Source organism: Stegostoma tigrinum, chromosome 21 (assembly GCF_030684315.1).
Source record: "Stegostoma tigrinum isolate sSteTig4 chromosome 21, sSteTig4.hap1, whole genome shotgun sequence".
NCBI classification, from domain to species: Eukaryota; Metazoa; Chordata; class Chondrichthyes; order Orectolobiformes; family Stegostomatidae; genus Stegostoma; species Stegostoma tigrinum.
This window is the reverse complement of record NC_081374.1, coordinates 5544675-5555553: the sequence shown is the minus strand read 5'-3', so window position 1 is coordinate 5555553 and position 10879 is coordinate 5544675. Positions and strand designations below refer to the sequence as shown.

At 41.0% G+C, this 10879-nt stretch overlaps 1 protein-coding gene across 3 annotated transcripts in view; it reads right to left on the bottom strand.

The window, feature by feature from the left end:
* Window positions 1-3800: 3800 nt before the first annotated feature.
* rap1aa (RAP1A, member of RAS oncogene family a) overlaps window positions 3801-10879 on the bottom strand; it is a 147317-nt gene continuing 140238 nt past the window's right edge. For all 3 annotated transcript variants that reach the window (XM_048553553.2, XM_048553555.2, XM_048553554.2), the window contains 3 exons: window positions 9340-9483; window positions 7519-7634; window positions 3801-4425 (listed from right to left, as the gene is read on the bottom strand). In XM_048553553.2, the coding sequence (XP_048409510.1) occupies window positions 7548-7634; window positions 9340-9483 (231 nt within the window). In that variant the 3' untranslated portion in view covers window positions 3801-4425; window positions 7519-7547. The remainder of the gene's footprint in view (window positions 4426-7518; window positions 7635-9339; window positions 9484-10879) is intronic.

Here is a 10879-nt window from a genome sequence, read left to right as displayed (position 1 = left end):
AGGGGCCAGTGACCATAGTATGATAGAATTCACCCTATAGTTTGAGGGAGAAGATTGAACCAGATGTAATGGCACGATAATTGAGTAAAGATAACTGCAACGACATGAGGAAGGAGCTGGTCAGAATTGATAAGAAGGGGAGCCTTACAGAGAACAGCATGGTTGGGGCATGGAATGCATTGCCAGAGAGGGTGGTGCAGTCAGCCTCATTAGGGGTATTTAAGCAGCTATTAGATAGGCATATGGATGATAGTATAACTGTAGGGGTGGAGATTAGACAGACTTTAGGCTTAGGGTAAAAGTTCGGCACAACATCTTTGCCCGAAGGACCTGTACTGTTTTACATTCTAGAACACAGTGAGGCAGCAAAGGCATGGATTATGGGGTAATTTGGGAGACACTGCAGAAATTCATTCATCTCACTCCTTTCTCCCCACCCCACAGTCATCAGCATAAACACATTTCCTAGCCACCTTCCGTTCTGATACAAGGGTCATTGGATACAAAACTGCTAGTCCAGGGCTTGCCTACCTCTGCTTTTTCCCTCCTCTTGATTTTTGTTCTTTCCTTTTTCCCCCCCCCCCCCCCCCCCTTTTTTGAAAGCAGGGCCCTGCAATGCTAAGCAGGGAGGGAGCCCAGATATTCAAGACAGCAGAACTCTCAATGGTAGGCCCATTCACTCCAGGTCAGCTGCATACTTTTCTCACTGTCTCTTGTCATTTCCCCTTTTTCACTTCATGATGTACCAGGAGGCCAATGCAGTGTGGCAGTGACTGCAGTGGGGACTCCAAACCCTATGAGGACCAATGCATGGACTCCTGGAATCGGCAGCAAGGCACTGGCTGTAGCAATGGCACAGCCAGTACTCCTGGCTGCAGTAGGGCCAGAGTAGAGACCTTGCCTAAGTCCAGGAACACGACAAAGATTAACTCTATTTAGCTCTCTGATGAAGGGTCTAGGCCCGAAACGTCAGCTTTTGTGCTCCTCGCAGATCAACTATGATCTTATCAAAAAAGAAACCTGATTGCAGGAGCACAAGGGATATTTGGAGTGGGGAATAAAAGCTAGTGATGCTCACAAACCTGTACGATGAATAACCTTCCACTGAGCAAGACAGCTCAGTGGTTAGCACTGCTGCCTCTCAGTGCCAGGGACCCAGGTTCAATTCCACCCTCGGGCGACTGTCTGTGTGGAGTTTGCACATTCTCCCCGTGTCTGCGTGGGTTTCCTCCAGGTGCTTTGGTTTCCTCCCACCGTCCAGAGATGTGCAGGCTAGGTGGGCAGGACATGCTAAATTATCCATAGTGTCCAGGATGTTTAGGTTAGGTGGGTTAGACATGGGAAATGCAGGGGCGGTGTGGGCTTGTTGGGCCAAATGACCTGTTTCTACACTGGAGAGACTATGACTCAAAGTAACTGGCTCAGGGGGTTAGGTGGCCTGGCTCTTGCATTATCCAAGAAAAAGTTGACCTGATTGGAAAATCTAACTCACACCAGCTGCTCTGTGTTCATGTGCTGTGTCGAAGAAAAATAAACTTGGTCAAATGAGGCCAGATTTGAATTAAGTGTGTTCTAACTGCCTGCAAAAATTAATGCACAGACACAAAACATGTGAATATCCAGCTCAGATCAAAATACAATACCACTCACACCCCTGCAGTTATGCTCTTGCAGAGAGGTCTGCCATTCTCCTAAAATTCCGATTGCAGTGTCATTACTATCATAAATGCCAAGGCGCTGAATTTACACAGGAGATGCATCAGAGAACCACAACTTCAATCTAACTGGTCCACAATGATTATGCCTCACACAAGCTTTCTTCCACTGGTCTCACCCTATCAGAATATCCTCCTATTCCTTTGTCTGTCTAGCCTTTCTCGTAAAATCTATGGTATTAGCCTCAACTATTCCACATGGTAGAAAGTCTCTCAGCAAAACGTTTTTAAATATTTAGATTTCTTCACCTTAGAACATAAAGAGTACAACACACCAACAGCCCTTTGGCCCATGACTTTGTGCTGAACATATCAAATTAAACTAATCTCTTCTGCTTGTCCTTAGTCCATGCTCCTCCATTCTTTCACATACTCATGTACTTATCTAAAAAGCACCTGAAACCCACCCCAACCCCATATGATATCTGCTTCCACCACTCCTGGCAGCATGTTTCAGACACCTACCACTCAGTTTAAAAAATAAATTTGCCTCATCTCCTTTGAACTTCCACCACCCTGTCACCTTAAATGCATATCTCCTAATATTAGACATGTTAAATCTAGGGGGGAGAAAATCTGACCGTCATATCCATGCATCTCTATTTTAGACTTCTATCAAGTCACCCCTCAGCCTCCTCCACTCTAGGAAAAAAGCCCTAGTTTTTCTCACCTCTCCTTTTAGCTCATACCTTCTAATCCAGGAGGCCAGCTGGGAAACCTCTTCTGCACCCTCTCCAAAGCCTCCAAATCCTACCTGTAACGTGGCAACCAGAATTGAACACAATACTCCGAATGTGGCCTAACCAAAGTTTTATAACGCTGCAACATGACATCCTGCCTCTTGTACTCAGTGCCCCAACCAATAAAGGCAAGCATGTCATACACCTTCCTTACCACTTTATTTTTTGTGGCCATTTTAAGGGAGCTATGGACTTGAGCCCCAAAATCCCTTTGTTCAAAGCTGTTCAGGGCCCTGCCACTAACTGTATACTTTTCCTTAATATTTGATCTTCCAAAGTGCAGCACCTCACACTTACCCAGATTAAACTATCTGCCACTTCGCCACCCATGAGCCATCCCTTTTGGACATTCCCAATAAGCAGAAACATCTGCCTCATATCAGCCCATTAAACACTAACATAATTTGACCCAGCTATCAATGCTTTAACAACCCTGCTTCTACAATAAAAAGCAGAGAAATGAAGATGTTTTCCCATAGAAAGCATAATTCTGTTCTGACAAAGGATCACTCAACTTGAAACATTAACTGTTTTTGTCTCAACAACCGCCACCAGGTCTGAACTACTTCAGCACTTTTTGTTTCAGATCTCCAGCATCTGTAGTTCTTGGTTATAACAAAACAGGTCTTAATCTAGAACATTTTACCCAAATGAAATTGAGTCAAGAAAGTACCCACTTAATTTACTTAAATTCACAGTTAGCCAGCAATCCAATTAGATGCTATTTAAATGTTTAACCAGATATCCAGTGATGTTCCAACAGAAATGGGTGATGTCAAGGCTGAAAAGTCCTCAAAAAAGTCAGTCCAGTATTGATGTGACAGTGATAACATGCAACATAAATGATTCGATAAAGACAACTTCTGCATCCTTTGGACCCAAGCCCCATACTGGGATTAGTAAGTGGCACAGGACACAAAGCAAAATTGCAATTCCTTTTAGTTCATCTCTGACAAATGTTTTCTACCCCAAAAACTATCACGCCGTTTCAACCGGATTGAACTCGTCCCTAATAAAACATTCAGCAGGGTCAAATTCTATAACAGTACAGGTCCTCATTTCTCCTCAAGCCTTCAAAGTAGAAATTGTAGACAATGAAAATCTTGGGGTCAGCCTGGTTTAGGATTCTGAAATTCTTAGAAGAGCTAGCAGGTTAAAAGTGTTGTCCATTAAAGAGGGTTAGGATCAGGAAAAGAAGAAGTATAGCAACAGGCTAGTGCTGGGAACTGCAAGGGGTCCGCATCAGGGAAGGGAACATTCTGTCATACCTACAGTGCAACAATCTGATGCACACTATCATTTTCAACAACCTAAATTTGGAAAATAAAAAAGCCAAAGAAACTGGTTTAGAGTTGGTTTAGTATAATATATTTCAGCTTTGAGAGAGACATAGAAATCAGCTTTCCACAGTTTTCCTATAAAAGACCCATTTTTCCAAAGCATTATGCACAAAACATTTTAATTAGAATACAATTGTATAGTGAAAGTAAAAGTGATCTTGTAACTTCCCAATATAAAACGGAGCCACAATGACCAAAAGTAGATGTTAACTGTTGGGAGAAGTCCATTAGGGAACAATATGGACTAAAAATGTCAAAAACTATCCGTGAACTATTAGTGCTCGATAGGGAGAAGAGGTGTGATGATAAAAGGCCAATATGTAATCAACTCTTAATTTCACTTGCAACATCTACAACATTGGAAATGTGTCCATGCTTTTTTTTGTATAATCATACAACTAAACTCATCATTAAATCCACATTGGCTATAACCACTATGCAAAAAGGTGAAAATACTGTCTGTTCAAGCGATGCACATGGCAAATTTCAGGAACAGTATGTGCAAACTGTCTTCTGGAGATCTCTTTTTAAATTGAAGATATAAAAACGGGTGAAGCCTCTTCAGATATGTTAATTTTTTTTTGAAATTGGAACGCTGGCACTTTCCAATTAGGCAACAGTTCTTCATACCTGTAAACAGCAAGGAGAAAAAAGTCTCAGAACTAGAAAGAAAAACATTAAGTTTAATTGAGCATAAAACTACAAACACAAATAAACACCATCTACTTTGGTAATCAAAAGTCTTGTAGCTTCAAAGCTGAAATCTCAAAATGAAACTAAAAAAAGTGGGAGGAGGGGGCCTCATGAGTATTTAAAAACATTTCTAATGTTCAGGGCAAATTACATTCAATATTTCCAAAGACCCCGGTCAAAAACTCAACTGCCTAAAAAGAATACATCAACAGACGATCTGGACTTCTAACAGGAATTTACCAAATTTCAGGCAGCGATAGTTAGTGGATGAAGGCTACACAGGGCTGGGTTGAGGGGAGCTGGCACATGTGTGGTAGAAAAAGTCTGTTAGGAATGTGCAAGGGTGGGAGTGTAGAATTTGAAAGGTTGGTGATTGAACAAGACTGCAACATTTTCTTCTGACCACGTACACTCCCATACAAAAACTGATTCAGGAAAAGTCCACCTATTCAAAGTGATCAATGTCAGTCACCAAATAAAATTGAAACAGGCACTGGAAAGGGTAACGAATAGATTTAAAAGGATGACAGCAGAAACACAGGATATGGCTATCACCAGGTCTAGAAGGGACCTGAAAAGGGTCTTTGAAAATTATGAAGAGCTTAGATAAGAGTGCACGCAGAGAGAATGTTTTACTTGTTGGGGAGAGAAAAACCAAGGGCACAAAAATAAGACAAGTTATCAATGACTTCTAAAAAATTAAAAAGGCTGTCTTGAGCAGGAGGCACTAAGGAATGTGGAACTACTACAACATGGAGTGGTTGAAGTTTAAAACTAAATACAGATACATTGAGAGGGTTCTGATAAACAAAAAAAAAGGGAGCTAAATTATGCTCAGAATTCAATGTTGAAAGGAACAGATTTACTTGGAGCATAAACACTAGCGTACACTGTCTGGGTTGACCAGTCTGATGTTTTTCTTAAGTGGAGGTATGATAAATATACAGCACTGGTATAAGGAGTCAGTTGTGGTAGGACGCGTGACAACCAACATTCACTTTGCTCTTCACAGTAACTCAGATACAGGAAGTGATCAGGGCGTTTACAAATTGTTGCATGTCAAAACAGGTCTGTCTAACCTCTATCACTAGATCACCATACCAAAACGAACAATCAGGCAATAAACAAGAATCAAAACAAAAGAAACGAAGCATAAAAACAAGTTAATTCTGAACCATCAAAATTCCAGTCATTAGGAATTTTACAATTTGTAATTTGCCAGGGTATGAAAATTGTGGTTACCATTTGAAATTATATTCCTCCTGTTAAATAGTTCATGCAGTTACCAAGGTTCTCAAAGATCTCTTCTGAATGTGTCCAAAAGGAGAAGGGCAAAGGGCACTGAATGTCGTATGAACTGTTAAAGTTGGCTATTCCTTAATGGTGTTGCAATACATTTTTCTCAAAGCACAAACTCAGTTATTGCTAAAAGTCTCAAGGTAAGCAAGAGAAGAAACTTTCAACACATATCAAAGAGGACAGAACATGGCCCAAACCCATTTAAAAAAATACACAATGCTATTCTACATTAGCCCCACTATATTAGGATATCTGCACTCAAAGTTGGAGGTCAAAAACCTGAGTGGGTGACTAGCAAGCATTGGCTAGGAGTGCCAGTCAGTCACTTTGGGAGGGATGTTAAATTGCAATCCCTAAACCATCCAGCCTAGTGAACTACAACATTGAAAACTTGAAGTGCAGCAGCTCAATCAACAGGGAAGGAATTAGTTTGCTAGCTGCTTGTGGAGTATTTATGCAGATAAATAACATAAGCCATTGAATTTGCAATGCGGTGACTATGTAACAAACAATTCCACGTACGTGAAACACCCCGGGATTTGAACACAAGTAAAAGAGGCATAGTTCAGCGAGCCTACTCTGCTGTTTAACAGAATCCTGGTTAATCCTGGGCTTATGTTAAATTTTTGCCCACTGTTCATTTGCCTCAATTCTATGAGGCATCAAAATCTGAACACATTTGAGCCCAATATAGATTATCAAGTCTCTCAACCTGGGAGTTAAAAGAAATTCTGTGGATTGGTGACCCTTGAGCAAAGCAATTCCTTCTCATCTCAGGCTTAAATGACTGGTCTCACATCCTGAGAATGCATTCATGCTTAGAGTGCCTGTTCAGCAGAAACAACTTCTCAGCATTTACCCACTCAAGCCTCTTCAGAAACCTGTATGCCAAAATAAGACCATCTCTCATACTTGTAACCTCAGAATAGAAGCCTAATTTACTAAACCAAATCATAAGTCCCATCCTTGGGACTAAATTGTTAAAACCTCCAAAACAAGTATATCCATTACAAATATGGAGACCAAAATTGCAGTTTTCCTTGATCTCAAAAGCCTGCACAATTTTTCCAAGACTTGTTTACTTCTACACTTCAATCCCTTGGGGGAAAAAGAGGGGCTAACAAGCAATTTATCACCTTAATTTCTTGAAGAAACCTTCCTGACAGATGCAACATAAATTTGTCCTTTGGTATTTGAACGGAATTACATTTTGAGATTAGATTTTGTCACAACTTGCCAGTGTAAAAATTGAAGTGGCACCTCTTATGCCTCTCATGTACTGCCTTAAGTACAGAAAATATAGTTAGTGCCAGCAAACAAAAAAGCTGAACACTAGTGTGAAATAGCACTGACCACTTTTACAACGTCCTAATCTCCACCACTGATTCAATTAGAAAAAGATCATCACGGAAACCTACATCAAGCCAATCAGTATCTGGAAGCCAGATTACATTTCAAGGCAAGACAGAGTGTTCTCAGTGGAATTGGTCAACTGCATTCTTAAGGTGGCACAACTTTTCATTGTACTGGATGCACACGTGAACTGTTAGCTGTTGATTCTGACGTTGGGACACAAGGCTTGACTGTGGCAAAGAGAGCAGAGAGCCCACATCAACAAGAGTTATTACAGCCAAAGCTGGGATCCAAAAGATGGCACTACCATATTTAAGCAGCAGTTGGCATTTCTACAGCATTCCCTATTGTAATGAACAATATTCTCAAATCTCTTACCTGGCTCAGACCTGCTGCATAGCAGACATTTAAAGCAGCATACATTGGGATTTCTTCTTTTTACACTTTTCCACTGGTGCTTTCCTATTGATCTGTCTGACCAGATCATAAAAGATCTGCAGAATTAAAAAAATAAACAATATTTTGAGCACAAATATTTGGAGAGAGATTTCACATGAAACACAAAAAAGGGGTGTTGTGGTAGATGCACTTTGACAAAATAATAAAAACAATAGCTACCACTTTAGGGGATAGCGAACTGCAGATGATGTCAGAGTCAATACAATATGGAACTGGAGGAACACAGGAGGTCAGACAGAGGAGCAGGAAAGTCAATATTTTGGGTTTACACCATTCATCACAACTCACGACAAAGGGTCTAAAACCCAAAACGTTGACTTCCCTACTCCTCTACTGCCTGACCACCTGCGTTCCTCCAATTGCACACTGTATTACCTACAACTTTATGCAGCTTTTATGATTTGTGCTATAGTTTAAAGTATAAGTCTCTTTACTGTATTGTCAGGAAAATGCTGCCCGATTGTACTAGTTCAGTGAATATTTTAAGAGAAATGAATGCAAATTTGAATCACATCTTTGCTTCTGAAAAGTAGCATAGTTTTGAGTGGTTCAGACACCGTTTGCCAATTACACAGTGGAAATTCAACCATATTCAATACATTGGGACAGCTTTACATAGTGACTGTGTTGTCAATGTCAGCAGAATTCCCTCAAGGGGGAAAAAGTGTGAAGGGCAATCAGAGTTACCAATGACAAGCAGAATGGGGAAAAAAAAATCTTATAAAAAGTTACAACTGTTAGATCAGAGAAGGGGACAAGAGTTCAAACAGGATGAGTTAAATTCAGAACTAGCATCCACACACTGTTCACAGAACTGATGGTTAAAAATTGGCTTTGCTGACATGACCTGGTACACAGCTGCTTTATCAACATCAGGTACATTTTAGCCCATGCTACAGACCACAGTACAAGACTTGGCAAAGCTGATTTAAGTCTAAGTTAAAATATTTTATATCCTTTCAGTAAAAAGTCAATGCACAAAAATGGAGTGCATTTCTTCTTAAGATACACTGGGGAGGTGACGGTTGAGTGTTATTATTTTTGGACTGTTAATCCAGAGACCCAGGTTCAAATCTCACCACGGCAGATGGTGGGATTTGAATTCAATAGAGAAACCTGAATTAAGGGTCTAAATTGACAATGATTTCATGATCAATCAAAACAACACATTTGATCACTAACGTCCTTTAGGGATGCAAAGCGCCAACCTTACCTGGTCGAGCCTACATGTCCCTCTAGGCCCACAGCAATGTCGTTGCCTTTTAAATGCCCTTTGGGATGCACAATAAAAGCCAGCCTAGCCAACGAAACCCTCATCCCATGGACGAGTACAAAGAAACACTAGAAATTACTCATCCAAAGGCTGCAAGTTCACTGTATTGACAAAGTCTCGTTATCTATTGAGGACTTGTTCATCTCAATATTGTGCAAAATAATTGTGATCTTAAATTTGCACTGAACTTTTTGCATGGTCACAATGAATTATGTTCAGGTCAACAGAAGCTACTGGTGAATGTTGCATTGTTGTATTGCTGTAAGCACTCTAAAGGCTAGGTATAGCTTGGTGAGAGAAAGCAAAACTCCCCAAATCACTGCTTCATTTGACTCAACCCAAACAGATGCAGTGACAGTTGCCACTCTTCAGTCATCTTCTTTATCAGAGATTACCAATTATCCTAAATAAGACAGTTTTCTGGGCCACGATCAAACATGCTGAAATAAGAGAATACCTAGCCTTACCTCATTAACGTTGATCTTTGACTTTGCAGAAGACTCTAAAAAGGCACAGTTGTTCCATTGCCTTGCTAGGTTCTGGCCCTGTTCTTTGCCCACTACTCGCTCATCTTCCAAGTCACATTTATTGCCAACCAGAATCATTGGAACCTGGGAGGAAAACATAAGCAGTGTCAGGCTGTTATCAGTGAAGACTCAGGTGTTCTAAATTTTAAACATCAATTGATTGCTATTCATACAGTTTTGTTTAAAGGGAACAAATAGTAAAATGAAAAGGTGATATTTCTAGTGCCATAATCTGGTCCAGACACCAGTCTTCAGCCAATTTGATTTACTCCACATGATATCAAGGAAGGACTGAGGCATTGGATACTGTGATAGTAATGGGCTCTGACAACATTCTGGCAATAGTACGAAAAACTTGTTCTCCAGAATTTGCCACTCCCTTTGCCAAGCTATTCCAATATGGTTACAACACTGACATTTACCAAACAATACGGAAAATTGCATAGATATGTACTGTATTCAAAAAGATGAACAAATCCAACCTAGCCAATTTACCATCCCATTGGGTTGTAGACATACTCACCGAGTTGGTGGGTTTGGTTGCAAATGTTTTGTCACCCTGCTGGGTGCTGCCTCACAGTACCAGGGACCCTGGTTTGATTCCACCCTAGGGCAACTGAGGAGCTTGCACACTCTCCCAGTGTCTGCTTGGGTTTCCTCCCACAGTCCAAAGATGGGCAGGCTAGGTGAATTGGCCATGCTAAATTGCCCAGATAGTGTTAAAGGATGTGTAGATTAGGTGGGTTTTGGGGGAATGGGTCTGGGTGGGATGCTAAGGGTTAGTGTGGACTTGTTGAGTGAAAGGGCCTGTTTCCATACTGTAGGGATTCTATGACGAATCTACGATGAGTAGTCTTGTGGCCATCTCTGAAATGTCCTTGATGTATGGTAGGATGATTAGTGAGCATGGTCAAACCAGACGAAAACCAACTATACGGTTACATGAACACCAACTAGCCACAAAGAGACACGACTGATTCTCACTTGTGTCACTACATAGAGGCAACAGGGGCATGTATTTAACTGGGACAACACATCCATAGTCACACAAGGCAAACCGAGACATGCTAAGGAATCCCAGGAGACTGGTACTCCAAACAGAATTCCGTCAAACGTACATAATTAGGCCTTGTGAACAAACCACTGAGAAACAGAGCCAGAAGCGGTACCAAACATCCCAGAAAATCAAGGCATATAAATAAACAGGAAAGAACACCAACGCTTCACGGAGGCGCAGTGACAATGTTTTCCAGCAGGATGACTACATGTCTGCAATCAAACACACCAGCTTGCCAAGCATATCTACAAGATCATCCACAACCCAAACTACAAATCTTCGAAAATTTTACAATGCCATTAGTCTACTGTCAGCGAGATGAAGAAAGTCATCAGTGCAATCAAGCAGCATTCATTCAGCAAAAAGCTTCCTAGTTTGGGTTCCGCCAGGACCTCAGCTGCTGACTTCATTACAGCCTTGGTT